Genomic DNA, 21850 nt, shown 5'->3' with positions numbered 1-21850 from the left:
GAGAATTCTCCTCTACTGTGACCTTGAAGACCTGTTTACTATGAAATAATGTTGTTCAAAGATAAATATTTTAAGGCTGGGGCTGTAGTTCAGTGGCAGAGCACTTGCCTAGCATGTGTGAGGCACTGGGTTGGATCCTCAGCACCGCATACAAATAAAATAAAACCATACACAACTACAAAAAAAAAATTTTTTTAAAGAAATGTTTTAAATTGTTTAAAGTAGAATAAAATATAAAGTTCTGTCATTATTCCTCACTTTATGCAACAGTTGATCATGAAAATGTCTTTCAAGTTACCTCTCCTCCTCTGAAAACCTTCAGCAGTCTTCCTGAGCTTCTTTCGGGCACTAACCAGCTGGCTGCTATCGAAAAGGTGTGCTGAGGGGGCGCTGGCAGACTTCGGGATCCTCTTCTCATTCCCCTCCTTTCTAGGCAGATCTTTCTCCAGTGTCTCTGGGTTGGCAGTGTTGTCCTTTGCAACAGGCAGAGGGGGAGGAGGGGGAGGGGGTGGTGGGGGTGGTGGGGGCGGAGGGGGTGTAGGAGGGAGAGGTGGTGGGAGTGGATCTGTGCTAACAGAACATGGTTCGAGGTCACTGCTATTCAAAAGTGGAAGAGATGCAGTGGGAGGCAGTTCGGAGGTAATACCACTGAGAGGTAATGAAGTGGCTTCAAGTTGTGCTAATGAATTATCTTCAAGTTGTGCAAGGCGCTGGGATTCTGTTGTCTGTGATGACCCAAGCTGGCCTCTTCCTTCTCCCACCTCTTCAGTTTTTCCCTCTACCTGCAACACCCCTGGTAGAGAGTCACATGGATCCTCATGGGGCACAGGACTTGCTGCACTTTTTCTTCTCGCATGAGCCAGTCGTAATCTGGTTGATTTAAGTATGACTTGCCCAGGGTACCTCTAAAATAACAAAATTATTATAGCTGGTTGTATTACATTAAAACAATTTATGTATGTCCTTATACTGAAGATATTTTTGGCTCTTTTGTGACTTTTCAGGAAAAAAAAAAAAATCCAGAATACTAGAATGACAATGCCTAATACCTCCTCAAACTATTATCATCAGCTTGTCTTACCTATTTAAGAAGCCAACTGTTCAAAATTATTGCATTTTAAAAAAATATTTAATGAATTATTTAATGGATAAGCTGAATATTTAAAATACAAAACATAAATAATGTCAAACATATGCTACTGTTATGCAGAAAGCTAAAAAACTATTAGTTTCCTGTATGTTTTTCAATGCTTGTGGATTAGAAAATTTGAAACTTCTTTTATTGATTGTTTATGTAGCGTAATAAAACCTCTGAGAATAATATATTCATTTTGACCTGTGAAGGAGAGGAATAAAATCTTTTGCATTATTGATTAATACAGAGAAGTCTCATTATAAATCATTTATTGCATGAAAACCTAGTATTAATAACACTTGTTAAGAAGATATTTACTTAATGCAAGTCTTATCCTCTTATAAAGGATGCCCTCACAGCACCCCATTTTTTTCACTGTACAACTAAGAGTTCACTTCACCTATAAGGTAGTTCCTTCAGTAGAGAGGAATTGAAGTAAGGCTTCAGAGCACTTCAAGGTTTAGACACTCTTTATATCTGTTCAGAGTCATGGCTTAGCCTGGCAAGGAACCTGCTCAAGAAATTCTCCTATATATAGGTCCACTCTTCCATTCTCCAATGGTCATCGCCATACATTACTTCATAGGTTGATATATGTGGAATCAGTAACAAGTTGATATTTGAGCAGGTTAGTCAGTTGTAAATTGGCTATTTTTATAAAATGCAAAGGGAATCCAGGTTTCCCAGACACCCCGATCTTATACCACTCTGTGTGTACCAAAGGTCACAAGAATATTTACTTTGGAAACAACCAGAAGAAAGAGGGCCATGATATCAAAACAGTTGGTGGGAAGGGGTGGGGGAAGAGAACTGCCATAGTTATATTTTAAAGAGATATGTGTATAGCTCTGTTTGAAAAACAATGAAAAACAATAAATGGGCTATACTTTCCATTACCTGTTTAAATGTTCGAAGTCTATCCAGCGTTCTCTGTCTCTCCTGACTAACCCAGGCACTTTTTCTTTCCTCTTCATCATGTACTTTTTCTCTCTTCTGGTAAAAAAATAATTCCATAAGTCCATTATGTTGTGTCCCATTCGTTTTTGCCATTAATAGAGAAAACACACATGCACACAATGTTCTCCCAATATGTAAAATACATGACTTAAGAGAACAAAATGTTCTATGATGTGCAGCCCTGTTTTTAAATAAAAGTCACTGTTTCAAAATTCATACTGATGATAAAGTAAAATTAAATCCCTATTTTTATCTTGTGAGTTTTGGACTTAAATAATTATTTCCACTATATTCTGTTAATTCAAATATAATTGACTTATTTTTAGAGACAAAGATTTACTTAGGAAAGCAGATATGTATATATTCAAGGGAGAATGCAGGCTATCTCCAGAGTGGACACCTCTGGGGCATTACAGCAATGGATACAAATTCAAGGGAGGATGTGAGCCTTTTCCAGAGGAAGCAACAGCCTATTACAGCCTATTTTTACCTCCTGCATTCTCAGATAGGCAGTTAATACTGTCAAATGGTTATCCTACCAAAAGCACTATACAGATGGAATGCAATTCCCACAAAATTCCAATGTAGTTCTTTAGAGAAATAGAAAAAGCAGTCATGAAATTTATCTGGAAAAATAAGAGGCCCAGAATAGCCAAAGCAATCCTCACAGCGAGAAAAACTAAGCAAAAGGCATCACAATCCCAGATCTTAAATTATTAAAGAGCTATATGAACAAAAATATCTTTGTTGTGGTGCATGGTATTAGGACCATAACAGACAAGAAGACCAATGGAACAAAATAGAAGACACAGAGAAAAACCGACAAAAATAGTTACTTCATACTAAACAAAGGTACCAAAGCCTATCACTTTAGAGATAAACCCAGCAACAAGTTAGTTGGCCATTTAGATATTATATGGTATTTTGATGAATATAACCAGCAGTTATAAAAAAAATGCTTCCTGTTATGCATCAATTACTTGCCTTAATATCATACCTTATAGATGGCACTTACCTACATAGAAATTTTAAATTTTTCTCATATTGTTCAATCATATAAAACCTGTACAATAAAATCTCATTTGCTAGAATATATTTTAGTCAAGCAAATGATAGGTTATGACTTTGTTTTCCTGTTCAGATAATCAATTTCACATAGAAAAATCAACTTTTCATTCTTCTAAAAATGTTCTTTTCGAATACAAACCTTCACTATGCTTTTTATTTTGTCACCTCACTCCTTTATTCCCACCAGTTAATAATATTTTATTATCTTCCCCCAAACAGAGTTGGGGATGTAGGTCAGTGGCACAGCACCCGGGAATTCAATCACCAGTACCCGGGGTGGGGGTGGGGGTGGAGGTGACACCAAGAATAAAATAAAGACATCTCCTACTTCCTTTTAATTCCTTAAATGTGAGAGGGAAGAATAAATGTAACTCTGAAAGAAGGAAACTAAAAGAGATGTGATAGGCTAATTATTTTGAATAAAATGTTATAAAAACATGATTCTTACATAACTAAATAAAATTTGATATTATTTAAATATAAGAATACAATAAAACCTAAAATAAAATCTGAAATAAATTAGCATGTACCCAAATTAAGAGGTGTAAGATAAACAAACAACAAAAAAAATTAAAACACAACAAAAACCCACATCAATAAAAATGGAAAATGTTTTCAGGGCAATGACTATTATTCTTGAGGCCATTTCGGTGACTACTATTAGTATAATTATAAATTGAATGCCCATAAAGTATGGGCCGAGAACTTTCTAGTTAAGGGATAGTAAAGGCAGTCTCAGGGATCTTTCTTACTTCCTTGAAACCTAAGGGTGGGGGGTAATTTCAGATGAAAATGCTAGCTAGCTTCAAATAAAAAAGGTGATATTTTATTAACCGCAAGCTACATATTATGATATATACCTGCTACATAAAAAAATTATAACAATAAGGATCAATATTTTTAAAATTGTATTACTTTTCTTTTAGTTGTTAATGAGTTTTTATTTATTCATTTATATGTGGTTCTCAAACATGCTAGGCAAGCAAGCACTCTAACACTGAGCTACAACCCCAGCTCAAATATCAATATTGACAGTCATCTTCAGACCTCTGATTTAAGACAGAATTCTCTAAAAAATAAATCAGTACAGAAAAGCCATCAACCTTCATCAATGATAAAACTGGGGGGAATATAGACGGGTCATAAGATGAAGATGTTCCTCCGAATATCTGAATCCTTATCACAGAATAAATACTATCATCGATGTAACTGGAGGATAAAAAAAAAGATAGAATATTATCTTCATGTTCAATAAGCCCTCTCTGCTGAAGGGAAACAGCAGGTTGTGAGATAGGGCAAAGGAAGAAACAATTCCAAATATCAACTGAGATACCCTGTGATGTAAGGGCTTTCCATAAGTCCCACAGGAGAACCTCAAGGGCCTCACAGAAAACCTGATGCACAATCATCATCTAGTAAAGTACTAGACTTCAGAATAAAGAAAAATTCCTATGGGTATCAGAAAAATCACGTTCCTATGAGGTGGAGAGGGCCTCAAACCTCTTCATTACAACATTCAATGCTACAATATAGTGTGGCAGTATTTCCAAAATTTGTTGGAGGAGGAAATGCCCACATGATCCACCAAGAGTGTCCTTTATATATAAAGGATATAAACAGGCATTCCCAATACATGCAAGAACTCAGAAGGTGAAACTTTCCCAAAATAGCACCTTAAATGGAATCTAACCAACTCCAAGGTGAACAAAAATAAACTCAGAAACAAAAAGCTGATAAGAACCCAATAAGCACTAAACTTAGATATAAAATTGAATTTAAAACAACTGAGAATCATGAGTAAATAACAAAGAATTTTAAAGTTATCTAATATTTTCACATTGAGAAGGGCATGTTGGATGGTGGAAGAAAGGAGTTGGGAGAAAGTATGAGTCAAATGATTTCTTTATCTTTCACAGCATGAGTCTGATGCTGAAAAAACAATTTTGAAAACTTTTAAGTTTTTTTAGCATCAGACTCATGCTGTGAAAGATAAAGAATATCCTAACAATCTTTCTCTGAATGTTTTCAAGAAATCTGTGTAAATCCTAATAATTTGTTCAAAAGTTCTCTTGTTAAAAGAAGTATCAATTCTGAACTTGATTTTTTTCTTTATAATTGAAAACTTATAATGATCGTAGTATCTCTTCTATATACAATGAGTTTTTAAAGTACAGGAATGATTGAGAAACTGCTTTGCAAGCTACTAATTATAACTGCTTATAATTAAAGGATTTCATATCAATGTATTGTTTTTAGGAAACTGAGAACAATGATTGGTCATGGCACCTATTGGAGCGAGAAAGTTGACAAAGGCGACACAAAAAGAAGCCACATGAGCAAAAATCAAGCTATCAGTTTCCATGACCTACAGCTTAAAAGTATTTCATTTGTGCTTTCAATAAGTAATAGCCACAAGTTATGAGAGTGATTATGTAAAACAAGAATGTAATTTTTTTTAAAGGAGAAAATTGACTGTTTCTTGACCACAATTTTTTTCTTGCACCTAATTTGAGTTAACAGTAACGGCAACAACAACAAATACAGTTGGGAATGTAGCTCAGTGGTAGAGTACTTGCCTAGCAAGTGTGACCCCTCTCTCTTTTTTAGAGAGTTTACATTGAATGCGCTCTCTCTCTCTCTCTCTCTCTCTCTCTCTCTCTCTCTCTCTCCTAATTTTGAAGCCCAAGAATGGTGGCATACACCTGTAGTCCTAGAATTTGAGAGGCTGAGACAGCGGGATCTTAAGTTTGAGGCAACCTGGGAAACTTAGTGAGACCCTGTCTCAAAATAAAAAGAGTTGGGGATACAGCTTAGTTGTAGCAGCACTAGCCCTGGGTTAGTTTCAACCCCCAGTCCAGGGAGGGAAGGGGTGGGGCACAGAAAAAGAATCTAGCTTTGAAAAACAAGGATCTATTTTGATATAAGCCTGCTTTATTTTCCTTTAGTTATGCATGTAAGATGACAAGGTTGGTGAATAGATCCATCCAGTATCTGACAATTAGGTATTTCACCTGAGGCTAGTATTAGGTCAAATTATAAGATGACATTTATCTCTGAGATTCTATTATGTATCAATTTCCCTCACAACCCTTTGTCCCACAAAACTCCTAAATAGTTAATTAGCCACTTCATCCAAAGGATCAGCTGCTTATCAGAAACCAAAACCTTCATATAAAAACAAAGAGGCTATATGCATGGAATCTCAATAACCATGCTGATAACCCTTATTCACCTTTTTTGACCCTTGACCTTTAAGATTGAGACTAGGAGGCATCGTTAGCAAAACTGTGAAAATGAGCTTAAAGGATTAACGGATAAATTTTAAGCCCTTTATGTCCATTAACATGATGCTAAGTTTTTTTAAAAAAAAAAAAACATGCTCTTTCTAGGAATAGAAACTTTCTTGGCTTGATCAAGAACATTTTCCAAAAAATCTACAGATAACATCATACTTAATGGTAAGAAACTAGAGCTTTCTATTAAGATAAGGAAGATGCAAGTATGTTCCCTCTCATTCCTCCTTTATAATATAATAATGGAACCATGAGCTAATGTAATAAGACAAGAAAATGAAATAAAAAGGAGATTGGGAAGGAAAAAAAAACTACTTTGTTTACAGTTAATATTATCCAAAAGAAAACTGATATGAGAAAAATAACACTGGATTTAATTCCCACCACAACACACACATACAAACACACACACACACATTATAGTAACTAATAGGTACAAGTCACTTACTTTCTAATATACCACTGATGAACCAATTGGAGTTTCAAATCAGAACATAATACCATTACCACCCCTCCACACAAAGAAGTAGGTATAAACCTAACTTTATAGTGCCATATATATATGTGATTCACACACACACACATACACACAAGCGCTTTTATATAAGATCTAAATGAAGAAAACCTAAAAACAGATGAATAAAATTAAAGAATTAAATGGGGATATATTTCTTGTTTGTGGGCAGGAAAACTCAACACTTTTAATCAATAGGTTCAATGCAGTTCCACTCTAATCTCAGCAAGTTATTTTGTATCTGTCAAAAAGCTGATTCTGAACATTAAATGGAAAGACAAAAGACAGAACAGTACAGAGGGCCTAAAATAGAATCACACAGAATCATCTGATCTTTGACTAAGGGGTAAAGGCAATTCAATGAAACAAAGAAAAGAATTTATTTTTTTGTGGGGCTGTAGATTGAACCCAGGGCCTTATTCAAATTAGGCAAGTGCTCTACCATTTTTTATCTCCAGTCCAAAGATAATCATTTAGTTGGGGATATAGCTCAGTTGGTAGAGTGCTTGCTTTGCATGCACAAGGCCCTGGGTTCAATCCCCAGTGCCCAGGAAAAGAAGGGGGAGAAGCCAATGAAAATCATTTAAATAAATGGTACTAGAGTAACTGGACATACACATGCAAAATAATGAATCCAGACACAACCTTATGTTGTTCACAAAAATTAACTCAAAGTGAATCACAGACCTCGAACTACAATGCAAAACCAAAAAAACGAGATTACATAAGAGAAAATGACCTCAAGTTTGGTGAAGACTTTTTAGATGACTTACCTGATACGAAAGACATTACTAGTAAACTGGACTCTGCTAAATTTTTGAAAAGTTTTTAATCCCTGCTCTGGGTAGGATACTGTCTAAAGAATGAGAATTCAAGCCACAAATTGGGAGAAAATATTTGTAGGAGACACATGGGATAAAGGACTGTTATCCAAACATACAAAGAACTCTTAAAACTCAACAATAAAGAAGCACAAAGCCAATTAAAAACTGAGCAAAACATTCTGATGCTAAAGAAGATATCCAGTTTGGAAAAAAAGAAAAGGGAAGATCTGCAGATGACAAATGTGCATATGAAAAGATGCTTGACATCATGTCATTAGAGAACTGTAAACTAAAACAATGATACACCAATACACACCTATTAGAATTCAAAACCCTGACAACAGAAGAAGCTTGAAAAGGAATGAAACCACCTGAGCTCTCATTTATTGACCAGGGGAATGCAAACTGCTACAATCACTTTAGAGGATGGTTTGGTAGTTTCTTACATGACTATATATACTCTTACCATACTATCCAGAAATCAAACTCCTTGTTATTTACTCAAAGAAGTTAGAGGTGTGGGGAGAAGGCACAGGTGGGAAGTGGAGCAGAGAGCAACCCCCCACACACCATACACAACTGCTAATTTAGCAAAGCATGTTTATTAACCCAGCTACTCTGGAGGCTTGAGGACCACAAGTTCCAAGCCAACCAAGGCAACTTATCAAGACCCTGTCTCCAAATAAATTAGAAAGGGTTATCTATGTAACTCAGTGGCCGAAAGCTTACCCAGACATGTGTGAAGGCCTAGGTTCAATGCCCAGTATAGCAAAAACAGAAAAAAAAAAAAACCCACTCTCAATTTGCATGCATATTTATATTCATAAATATATGAACTAATATCTAGTTATGAGATTATCTATAGCCTTTATCCACCTTGAGACATATAAAAATAAACCTTTGTTCCAAGTCTCCAAGAATCCAAACTTACTAGTTGTACCATGTGATGGGTTCTATATTCCTCTTCACTTTGAATGCGCTGTTGGAATTTTTCATTGTGTTTTGCAATACAAATTTCCTATAAATACATAAAATGTCTTTTAATAATTTAGAAAAGCCACACCAAGGTTTATTTGATAAATTTTAATTTCAATACATACCTACATAGCAAAGTACCAACTAAACCACCCATTATTTCTCACCTGAACTGTTGAAATATGAGCCAAATAATAAGGATCTTACAAAAGACTCTTCTATTAAACTGTACAAAAGACTCTTCTATTAAACTGTTAACTTTTCTAGACACTGTGTTGTCATTTTAAGAGAAGGGATGGGGCAAGGTGGAAGAGGATGTCCTTAGATCTCAAAGGTTTCTTTCAGTTATGAAGTCTATACAGCCAGAAAATTCCTTCCAAGTCTCACTTTAAACAGGTATGGACAAAAAAGAATATACAACTGTTGGCATAAGTCTGTATTCTTGAGCTTTCTCTGATGAATTAAAGACCATGATTTTGTCCAGACTAGTTTAAACAATATCACGAGATCTGAATCTTCTAGTCATACTTGCAAGAGTTGAAAAAGACCTTAAAAACTAGAAATGCCCTATAATCCAAATGACAACTTTTTGGCAGCATCAAGTCTAATCCTCATTAACTGTATGTCCTTAATGTAACTATCCTTAAAAGAAGTTTTCTAGGTAAAAAGGCTAACTATTGATATTAGTTTCCAGTATTCTCAAAGCTATACCAAAATGATCACTCTTTCATTTTAAAACAGTCATGAGGCACTGGGTTTGATCCTCAGCACCACATAAAAATAAATAAAATAAAGATATTCTGTCCATGTATAATTATTTTTAAAAAAGAATTTTAAAGTATTTTGCCCATCTACAACTAAAAAAGAAAGTCATAATGACTTTGAAAGTCATTAATATTTTAAAGCACATGTTTACAACACTGTAATCTTAGCCTGCTCTGGTTCACTCTAACAAAAATCTGTTCAGTGCAGTTGAGAAAATAAAGGTAGCATTATATAATCTCATTACAGAATGATATAGTGACTCAGACTTTGAAGTTACACAAACATAGGACAAAATCGTACACCTCTGCCCCATTCTAGCTGCTTATCCTTCTGTGATTTATTTAATAATTACTAGAACTTTCACACCCTTGATTATTATACAAGGATATAAGTTTACAATCCCTTATTCAGAACTGAAGTCAGATGTGTTCTGAGATTCACATTTCTTTTTCATATTTTAGAAGGTTGTTACTTCACACATCATCCAATAACTTGGGCAAGATCTGAGGGAATATCCTGTAATAAGTTATATTAATATTTTTGCAGTGACATATATGAATAGTCAAAGTGGTAAAATTAAGACAATAAAATAACTTCATGTCAGTTCAGGTGTGGTTCTGCCACCAAATGAAGTATTAAAATACGCCCGATTTTCTAGGCTTTCTAGAATTCGGACAAGGGATTACTTCATCTGGCTCGTTTGGGTGAATTAAAGACGAAATACACAGAGAATAGTATTACTTCTATTACCTGAAATATTTAAACATAAAACATCTTGAAGACTTCAGGGAACAGGACAGGATTTGCTTAGAAGCACAACTACCGTCAGTATGTAATCCTATTATGAGTGTCAGGTACACTAAGTAGCCAGGAGCCAATGCTTCTCACCACATGATATTGTTAAGAGAATAATGGATGGTGTTCCACAGGGAGAAATCTATTTTTAAAATCTTTTTTTTTTGTCATATATTTGATACAATGGTTTTCTTCTTAGGATTTAATATTTCCAGTTTCCTTTCTTTTTAGCATTCTTGTCACTCCTCCCTCCCGCTGCAGACCTGGCAACCGCAGTTGGTGGAATTGGGGGGCAGGGTGCAAATGTAAAAGGAAAGTTTCTCCAATAGTGGATTCCCCTATCTTAAATTTAGATTAACATAAGAACAGAGTGAAGAATATTGATTGACATGAATTAATAGGCTTCAAATAAGGAAATAGCTGAAGGGAAAGTTCAGTCTGATTCAGATTCTGATTTACTTTTCGCATGTGATGCAACTCTCCCCCCAAACACTAAACACAGGACCCCAACAGCCTCAAATACTAAATATCATAGAGCTCCCAATTCTTATTCCCTTTGGCCTGATACTGCTGACCACCCTGCTTTGAGGAATCGTTTTCTCTTTTGCAGCCTCACCATCTCCTGCTTCTTCTCCCTCAGACTTCTCTTTCTCTTTGACCCTTTCTTGTGTACAAAGTCTCAAACTTTCTGCAGGACTCTTTCCAAAGAGCCTCTCTTCTCACAATACACCGGGGCCTTCTTTGTTTAATTTTCATAACCTATGCCCTTTACAATGTCTTCTCACCCCTAGGCAAAAATGTTTTGCTGACTTTTGCTTTTGGAATTATAAAAATACTAAGCACATGCAAGATTTTTTTTTAACTACCAATCTGTTCTATCACCTTCCCTTTGCACCTCCCCAACAGCTCTCCATCTCAATCACTGATAAAATCACCTACTCAATACATCCTTATGGAACCCAGAGGCCCAATAGTTTCATGGCCATCTCCACCTGAAACTTGGGTCATGACCTGTAAGGCATTTGTGTTTTTCCCTTAGCAGTCCATTGTGATAGATGGAACCTCTATCCACCCAAATGCCCAATTTAGAAGCCTGAGAGATAATAGAGAATAGCTCCTCTATTCTTCATTATAAACCATTAAATCTTATTGACTTTCTACTGGAAAGGGTCAGAATTGGACACTTCTCAGATTTTCTATTCCTTACTATCTGTACTACCACAACTACCTCAGCTCATACTCTTAACATTCCAACCCCACAAAGTTGAGGATAATGATAATCTCCAACCAGAACCTTTTAGTGCTCACTGTAACTTATTTTAATTTTGCCTTATCTTTATGAAACATAAATCTGTATATATTATCCTTTACTTAAAACTTTGCAATCATTTGCATTACCTTCAGAATCTGCTCAGGCCTATTAATGTGGTTCAGAAAACTTCCCATAATCTTGTCCCTGTAGCACACTTACCACATATAGTCCCCTGACTAGCCATGCTCTTATGCTTCAGTGTCATTTTGTTGGGCTTGGAATTATACCCCCACACCAACCATTTGGCAAATTTCTATTCAGATGTTAAAACCTAATGCAAAGGGCTGGGGATATAGCTCAGCTGGTAGAGTGCTTGCCTCGCACACACAACCCTGGGTTCAATCCCCAACACCACAAAACAAAAACCTAATGCAAGTACCACTTCTTACAAGAAGCCTTTCTTTGCTGCCTTTATTTGCTCTCTTGTTATCTGGCATGCTTATCTGGTCATCTGGTTGGCCTTCTCTATAAGACTAGGAAGAGCAGAGACTATGCCTTGCTCATCATTGTGCATAGCACAATGTTGAATTAAAATGAACCAGACTATTAACTAAGTCTGAATTATACAACATTTAAAAAAATGCTTTCAAAAAATGTTCAAGTTCATAAAATCCCACCAAGTCTTTAAGTTACTTTACCAGACAGCTGAAACTAATATTATAAAACAGTGTTTGTGATATTCATAAAAAGGTTTTCTTCTACATCCTATTTACATTTCATTCTCCAAAGACATTGATAGAATGTGCTAGTATCACTGCAATGTTGACCTAACTGGCATGGAATAGAACTTAAAGCCTATAACCATCAGGCTCACGGCTGAGACAATAAGTGGGTTTCAATGACGACTATTGTCATGGAAAAAGAAAAATGCACAGATTTCTGTCAGTTAGGAGAAAACCATAGCCCTGAGTGCTGAGGTAACTGTTCTGAGAGTAGACAAAATGATAGAAGGTTGCTGACATACTGTGGAAAGATGTATGCCTGGGTTTCTTTAATGTATACAAGCCATCTGTTACAAAAAGCAGAAGTCTTTGCATATCTGTGAAATGAGGAAGTGGAAGCTCTGAAATCTGGTTAAGAGCAGAAGGTAGACTCTCAAAGAACATGCCATTCTTTTGCCTGTGTATCTGAGCTCAAAGCAGTCAGTACCACAGGGTTATCACACTGGTCCAGGCCTTAAAACTTGATCCAGATTCAAAACCCACATTCAGTGCCTAGAAACCACCCTATGATAGTAACCTCTGGACTAGAAAGCAAAACATTTTCGAAGTCATAAAAAGAAAATACATTTTCACAAATGGAATTACTTCAAATATCAAGAATGATCAAAGATTTTGAAATGTAATTCAAGTTAAAAATAATAACAATCTAAAAATTTCTTTAAACTGAAGTCAGAATCAGGACTTGTAGTCCATTACCAGCCACCTTAAATAAGAGGAGCTAGGAACTACACTACACAGGACCCTGGAGCACACCACTTAGCATAGTTACCTCCAGCAGGTGAAGAGTCATCATCATTGGCTGTTTGGACATATTTTAAGAGGGTAATTTTCAGAGAAATGTGCCTAAAATAATGAACTGAGTTATGAGAAGAGATAATGCTTAGCTTTTAAATACAAAAAAAAAAAAATAGTGATAAATCATGTTAGAATTACGAGATATGAATCAAGGACTAAGTAATGAATAAAAAAGCAAGATTTCAATACCTTTTTATTTCTGAGGTAGGCTTTCTTGGCTGAGACACGTCCCCGTCTTGCTTCCAGCTGGCGTGCTTTCTGCTGTAGTTTCTGCAGCTCTTCCCTCTGTGCGTGCACAGAGGCTGCCATTTCTTCTTTCTCTAGCATGGCCTCCATGCTTTCATAAGTGTCATAGTAAACTACTTCATCTCTCTTTTCTGTGACAGAACAACAACAAGGGGTCACAGTAAAGCACATGGGTCATGAGGCCTGACAGAACAGAATTTGGTGCCACCTACTAGCTCTGTGACTTCAAAGCTAATACTTCTTGTGCTTCTCTGTAAAACGGTGATTAAATGGAAATGCACCTCATAGAATGAATGTATGCAAAATGTGCAGTGTCTGGCACACAATGAGTCCTCCATAAATCTACACTTCCCTCCCAGCTCAACTCCTGCAAAACTGTGAATTTTTGAAAATACAGGTTTTGACTGAAGTATCCCTTACAAAATCAGTATTTCACAAAGATAACCAAAGCCAACATAGAGTTGCACTGTTCAGTCTACCAAACAACTTGTTTGACTTCAGAGACTCCTTTAAAACATTTCTTTTATACCTGGATGTTTTAAAAAGTCTTAGCAAAGAAACATAGCTGGCATCCACATACATTTTCTTCACATATTGAGTCTTCTGTGGACTTACTGTGTGTGCATCATACCTGATATAAGTCTTTTGATACTTTCCAGTTGTGCTGTCAACAATAACTCTTCACACTTTAAGATTTCAAACTGTACTTCATACAACTGAAGCTGCAGATCATAATAATCAGCTTCTAACTGATCCAATCGAGCTATGGCTTCTGTACCACCCTGCAAACTTTGCATCTGTAATGAAAACACTTTAGTTAGAGGAAACAATAAAACAAATAAAGGCATAACTAGAAATCAGTACTAATAGGATAAATTCACAACACATTCACTCTAAGAAAGAAACTTATATGTAAGAAATTCAGAGTTTTGTGACAGGTGTGGTGTGATGTAAGCCTTTAGTCCCAGCTCCTTGGGAAGCTGAGGCAGGGGGATAGCTTGAACCAGGAGTTCTATACCAGCGTGGGCAACATAGGGAGACTCCCACCTCAAAGAGGGTAGGTGGCTGTGGTGTAACTCAATGGTAGAATGTATGCCTAGCATATGTGAGGCCCTATATTTATAGCCAGTGCTATAAATGAAGGAGGGGTCCCCCTGACTGATCAATCCAGAGTTTAAAAAATATGAATATATGAAACTACTGATAATCAAGTTACAGCATATGGTTTTAGAAGAAGGCAAACATGGTAAAAATAAGTTTTAAAGTTTCTATCACAGCTCATTACCTTATTTAGGGTGATATACTGTTTTGAAATAAATGTTAATAGTATCCCTTCTTAATCTTGAAAGTAGATGCTAATTTACGCAGTTAGCCTTTTCATATAAAATATATGAAAAAGGCTAGACCATGCGTAGATATTTACAGCAGAGTGGTAAAAGTTGACTGATCCACGTATCTGGGACTTTGCTTTGTCCCATGGTCACAGCCTGGCTTCTGAGACCTATAGGCTGGAGAGTAAAGTGAGAGCACATGAGTGGAACAACATCAAATAACTGCTTTAGATACTTTAGATTAAAAAATTGTTATGTATGGATAATGATTGGTATTATTTTTAAGTAAATGCAGTCAGGGTCATAGATTCAACCTAAAAAGGGATTCAGAAATTTCTGAGCATGGCTCATGGTGGATATTCTTACATGAGGTTTGTTTGTTTGGCTGGTTTTTTGGCCCAAGAGAGGGGAATGTTTTATGTATTTATTTTTTTTTAAATCAGGCACCGGAAGGAAACCACTAAGGGGAACGCATTCTTCAGATACTGGTTCCTGACCCTATTAGCTCCACAAATTCCTATTTGGCTATATGAAGAAGGCAGTTACAAGACAAAGCTGAAAAGGATGGCTTTTTAGGAGTCTGTGAGATATAAAATATACCACATTTCTGATTGTCAGACAGTAAGCATTTTTTCAAGAACATTTCTTTTAGAACCAGAGCAACAAGCTTTGGCAGCTTAAGGTTCATTCTTAGAAGTCCCAAGAGGCCTCTGGTATAGGCATCAGTATGCCCTGGAGGTTTTGGCAGCATTGGTAAAGAGGCCCTGGTTTCAAATGACAGGGAATAACTACCAAAAGCAGAGTGAGAAGAATAGAAAGCAATATTAGAGAAATGTCTACAAATTTGCGTGAGGTATCACCTGGAGCCCCAGAATACCAGGGAAATACCTCTATCACAGCATAAGCTAGCAAGGACAGTGAAGTTTGTTGCTGATAAATGATCTCTTCTGTATGGAAAAGTTGTTACAAACATGTTAGCACATAATGAGAGTATGTTGAAGATTCCAGCTTTTGTTTTACATTGTAGATATCCACACAGACATACCCAATGACTTTTTTTTTTTGGAGGGGGTGGGTATTAAGTATTAAACTCAGTGTTGCTCTACCAATGAGCTTCAGCATCCCAACCTTTTCTCGCTAAGTTGCCCAGGCTGACCACAAACTTGTAATCCTCCTGCCTCAGCCTCCAAAGTCACTAGGACGATAGACATGCTCTACTATGCCTAGTTTCACAAGAATTTTTAAGTGAAAAGCAATAGTTAAGTTATGGCCTAAATGTACAGTAGTTTATATTTAAAATAATCAGTTAATTTAAATCTATTACTTAATAAATTTTATAAATACTTTAGATAACATTATCTAAACTATTAAGACAGTGAATGATCCTACTTGAATAGGAAATATTTTATAAGTGACAAAAATAACTAACAAACCCAAAGTGGTTTTAATTATAGTGGCTAGGTAAGGAATGTCGACAATATGAAACTCTGTCATTTTTCTTCTAAATTATAAAATAGGAACCTAGGCTCAGTTTATGCCTTAAGACTCGTAGACTCACTTTAAATAACACATCCTTTCATACTATTTTGGGGCGCCTATCAGGACGTAGATTCCTCTATTACTTCACCCCACACTCTATTAACACAGCATGCAAACAGGTAAACTACCTATGTTTTAAAATGAATTTTAGTAGATGGACCCAATACCTTTATTTTACTTGTTTTTACGTGGTGCTGAGAATTGAACGCAATGCCTCTGCGTGGTAGGCAAGTGCTCTACCACTGAGCCACAGCCCCAGCACCAAAGCTATATAAACTTAAATATACAACAGCTTCTACCAATAATAGCTGCACAAATAGGAATGATACAAATTGACAGAATTATCTCAAATTCCATATATGAGAAATCTTGGGAAAATGAAAGTGTCTGTAATTGCATTGATGTCAAACCTAATGTTACAAACTATTTTTAGGAAAACATGATCAGAATTGGTGTAAAGCTAGTTAAAGTCTTTATGTATTGTATTTGATATAACTGTATACTTCATTACTGGAATAACTGTCTTAAAGTTATTTGTTCTAATATTACCTTTCCAAAAATTCTATAACATATATGGCCTCTGGAATTTCAGATAATGGTTTATGTTCCTAGAACATACAAGGTTATGTTTTGAGAACAAAGACAAAACACTGAGGACAGGGCCTAAGACATTAAAAATTTTCTACTTACATTCTTTTTGTACTTAATGCCAAAATACAATTTAGGTGGAAGAAATGTTATTTAAGTAATAAAAATTAAAATATTTAGAGTGGAATCTAGATTTGTGTGCTTCAAGTCTGAAATTTCTAGTGTGTAGATATGGAATAAATTACTGATAAATAAGTTAAGAATAAACAAGTCTCCTGCCTGGGTAAGGACCTCAGTTTCCTCACCTCTGCTCAGGCTGCATCCGCCTTATCAGAACTTAATAAGGCTCATATTAAAACGCCACACCATTTTTCAATGGAATCCTTTGCCACTGAACCCTGAAGTATCTGTTATAGCAAATAACAGATACTTTTGAAGCAGGGGAATTACATCTTTCTCTTCTTTATATTTTCCTTCACAAAATATTTAGTACTATTCCAAAATTAAAGTAATATTAGCTTGTATTTATTGAGTTCTTATTCCGCATCAGGCACTATGCTAAAGGCTTTATATACATTAACCCATGTAATCATAACAGAGAAGTATATATTTATGTACATTTAATAGAGAGGTTAAGGAATTCACTCAAAAGTTACATAAAGAGTAAGCTTGCAGAATTAGGACCTACAGAGTTGTTTTGCTCAATATGGTAGCCACTGGCCTCATGTGAGTTTGTTTAAAATTCTCCTCCTCTGTTCATAAACCTCATATCAAGAGTTCATTTTGCCATATGTGACTGAAAACTGCCCTACTGGAAGTGTAGTATAGAATATTTCCTTCATTGCAGGGCATTCTGTAGCACTGCCTAAATCTAAGCTCATGCCTATAATAAGCATTTAACATTTCACAAAATAAAATTGAAATGGGGACTATAAATTGAATTAATCATAATTTAGCTATATGCTTTTAAGAAGAAAGAGAAGATTATGAAATACAGGAGTTCGCTTCAGGATTGGTATACTATAATCCACTCCATGTGTTAATTGTTCACAGAAATGATCTCAAGGACTTGCAAAAGGAGAAGCAGTGGTTAAAAATCATCTGCCAATGAAACAAAGTACAGTGGTACATTTTTAAAGCTTTTTAACTGGAACAGTGGAATCCCTTTTCTGTTTTTCTTTATTAATCTTTTTTGTTAACCGAAATTGAGAAATCTACCAGCTAAGTGAGATAAACTGCTTTCTATGATTGTTTCCTGATAGCATCTTACTTTTAGCACCTTCTATTCCAAATTAATGAGAAATGAATACCTAATTTCAACATTAATATTCATCTTAACACCTCTAATGTATATGTTACTCCTATCATGCAATTTTATGTATTTTAATTTGGTCTGCTAGTTTAAATTAAAAAAGCATACTATATGTGATGTAACCTGGATTAATAATACAAATCTGAAAGTAAAAATGTTACACAGTTAAATTATACTATTATTTTTGAATATGAATGGAGAGGGATTATATACAGCTCAAAGACTAGAATAAAGTAGCTACAGCTAATTAAACTCAACCTACATTCTTTCAAAAGTGTGCACTCAAAAGGCACTAATATTTTCAGTATATTTGATAGGGCAAATCTGAACATCAAGATCAGTCAGGGGCTGGGATGTGGGTCAGTGGTAGATGCTTTACCAGCACACATGAGGCCTCAGATCCAATGCCTTATGTTACGCAAATGCTCTACCACTGAGCCACAACCCCAGCCAACATTCAAATTATTAAAGGGACAGGAGTCTATGAACTTTAAAAAAAAAAAAAAGTAAGACTGTTTTAAGATTCTGAAACAAAGGGAGACACAATTGAAAGGAAGTACTTAATTTGTTTTTCAGTTCTGGGTATTGAACCCAGGGATCTGAGCATGCCAGGCAAGTGTTCTACCACTGAGATACATCCCTAACCTTTTCTAATTTGAGAAAGCCCTTATTAAATTGTCAAGACTGACCCTGAACTTGTGATTCTCTTACTTCAGCCTCTGGAGTACCTGAGGTTACAGCATTGTGCCATTGGGCCAGGTTGTACTTACTCTTAACTCTATTAAAATAATTTAAAGCCAAATTGATTGTTGTTTGTCTATGCTATTTTTAATATTTCAGTATTTAGAAAATTTATTTCAGGTTCAGCATTAGACTCATAGTAAATATTCTTAAATGTAATTTATAATTTTATAGTTTCCATTTTGTCACATCAGGAAGGGTTTTTTTTGTTGTGGTTTTTAAAACAACCTAATGGAACAAAACATTGACTCTTTTTTTTTTTTTTTGGTGCGGGAGTGTGTGGGGGGTGTGAGGGGGATGTGGGTGTTGATTGAACCCAAGGCCCTGCACATAATAGGCAAGGCTTTACCACTGAGTGAAATCCCCAACCCTCATGTTGACATTTTTAAAGAACAAAAGTCTCCCCATAATTTAAATCATAGGGTGATACTGTATTATAAAAAAAGCCTTTACTGACAAAAGCATTTGTTTGAGTTGGGCTTAATAATTCACATTTGCACTGTTTCTCATAAGTAATGTGAGCACCTTAAATTAATGCTAATAAAACCAGCACAGTACATCATCACAAATAGATGTATATATAAAGCATAATATGTATATTACATATATATCATGTATAAACCTGGCATGAATGACTTACTGGCAGTTTTCAACAATTCCTTTGAAGAATTTGAATACAATCCAGAACTCAAAAAAAAAAAAAAAAAAAAGAAAGAAAAGAAACAATTATAATAATTGGATGGAACCCAGAGAAAATGACCTCACAGATAATCATCTCAAACTCTCAGGGCCAATTGCAATATCTTCCTTCCTCTACCACCCTGGGCCAATTGACACTGCAAACAATATTCTGCATTTGCAAGAAGCCAGAAATCTTACTCTGAGCAGCTCTTAATTTAGGCACTGTATATTACCAGAACAACTAATGTCAGCCTACTCACAATAAAGCTAGTCAATGTGATGAAGACAAAGGCAGTACTCTATTTCATAAGCAATTCAAAAATGGAATTTAGTTTAAAAGTTTCAGAATTTAAAAAAATTCCATATAAGCCAGTAACATGAAGGAACAAGCTCATTAGGAAAGGAAACTGCAACAAAAATGCCTCAGGGGAACAGAGAGATGGGGCTAAAATCCTTCAAAGAGGTTCTCAGTACAAAGTGCACACAAAAAAATTAGGACAAGTTCCAATTTTATAGAAGTAAAATAAGAAAATGTAAAGGGAATAATAAAATCATGATTTAAATCTATTAAAAAAATAAAATCTATTAACAAAAAATATTTCTTTTTAGATTAACAGGCATGAGACCTCATAGGTTACCTCATATACTATTTTTCAAATAAGAGCAAATAATCATAAGTCTTTAAAATGTCAATACAGACCATCTTGATATAACTCCTAAACTAAAAAACTTTCAAAGAATAATATAATTTGCATAAAGCTGTATTAATAAAAGTAGACATAATAATTTGCTCTTCTCTAGGAACATCCTTAAAATGTACAACTCCCATGAATACCTATTAAAGGTTTTAAAACTAATATGAAGAATCCATACAATGGGAGCAAATATTTGCATATCATATACTGGATAACTGGCTTATAGCTAGAATACATAAAGAATCCTCCCAAATCAATAATAAAAAGATCAACAGACCAGTTTAAAAAAAAATTGGCTAAGAGAAATTTCTCCAAAGAATGTATACAAATGGCCAATAAACAATAAAAAAAGCCTCAGGGAAATGTGAATCAAAACCAGAATTTTATAGGGCTCGGGATGTGGCTCAAGTGGTAGCGCACTCGCCTGACATGCGTGAGGCACTGGGTTTGATCCTCAGCACCACATAAAAATAAAATAAAGATATTGTGTTCATCTAAAACTAAAACATAAATATTTAAAAAAAACCAGAATTTTATAATATTTCACATCTAACAGTGAGGAGCTACCATAAAAAAAGACAATAAAAGGTTGGGGTTGTGGCTCATTGGTAGAGCGCTCGCCTAGCACAGGCCCTGGGTTCGATCCTCAGCACCACATAAAAATAAATAAGTGAAGGTATTATGTCCAACTACAACTAAAAAATAAATATTCAAAATAATGGACAGTAAAATATTGGTAAAGATGTACACATACATGCAGCAAAAAGTCTAAACCTTGTACATTGCAAATGGGAGTGTAAAATGTGATAGCCATTTTGGAAAACAGTCTGGCAATTCCTCAGAGGTTAAACAGCAATTCTATTCCATACCATGAGAAACACATTCCATGTAAAACTAATACATGAATATTTATAGTATTATTCTTAACTGCTTGGAAAGTAGAAACAATCTAAATTTTCTCATCTGATAAACTGATAAAATGTAGTATAACCATACAATGAAATATCTTCTCAATAAAACAAAAGTAGGTAGAAATGCATGTTGTTTTAACGGATGAAACATGAAAGCATTATACTCAGTGGTGAGAGGAAAAACTATATCCACCTAGAGAGCACATTCAATGGTTTTTTAGCATATCAACAGAATCCATTCACCACAAAGTTTACAAAAACAAACATGCATTTCACTATTGTGCTATACACCCAGCCCTAGTGAAGTTGTTATAAAAACCATTTTGGTTACAAAGTACAATAAATGTAATGATACATCAAATATTTCTATACCTTGAGGTATAATTGCTCTTTTAAAATAACATAATTCCAAACTGTCACCCATCCTAGCTCATTCCTCTTCAACCAATAAAAACATACATTTCTTGCCATATTTACTAGCCTACAAGATGACTACAGTGCAATCTGTATCTGACCTTCATCAACCTGCTTAACTATGTCCCCCATCAATAGCTCCAAATGCACTGCAACCCTAAGTTGTTTTAAAAGCAACAATTTCAAATTACCAAACACTAAGTGTCATTTAACTCTTCCCAATTCCACGTTGCCTTC

At 35.3% G+C, this 21850-nt stretch overlaps 1 protein-coding gene across 1 annotated transcript in view; it reads right to left on the bottom strand.

The window, feature by feature from the left end:
• Jmy (junction mediating and regulatory protein, p53 cofactor) overlaps positions 1–21850 on the bottom strand; it is an 81388-nt gene that overhangs the window by 7633 nt on the left and 51905 nt on the right. Inside the window, exons 5-9 of the mRNA XM_046427664.2 lie at positions 14033–14198; positions 13345–13532; positions 8723–8809; positions 2033–2128; positions 299–905 (exon numbers count right to left, since the gene is read on the bottom strand). Of these exons, the coding sequence (XP_046283620.1) occupies positions 299–905; positions 2033–2128; positions 8723–8809; positions 13345–13532; positions 14033–14198 (1144 nt within the window). The remainder of the gene's footprint in view (positions 1–298; positions 906–2032; positions 2129–8722; positions 8810–13344; positions 13533–14032; positions 14199–21850) is intronic.

The sequence above is a fragment of the Marmota monax genome, unplaced genomic scaffold, assembly GCF_021218885.2.
Source record: "Marmota monax isolate L192 unplaced genomic scaffold, Marmota_monax_Labrador192_F-V1.1 WCK01_AAM20220418_F8-fsc00018, whole genome shotgun sequence".
Taxonomy (NCBI): Eukaryota; Metazoa; Chordata; class Mammalia; order Rodentia; family Sciuridae; genus Marmota; species Marmota monax.
The sequence above is the reverse complement of the archived record's forward strand: the minus strand, read 5'-3'. Positions and strand labels throughout refer to the sequence as shown.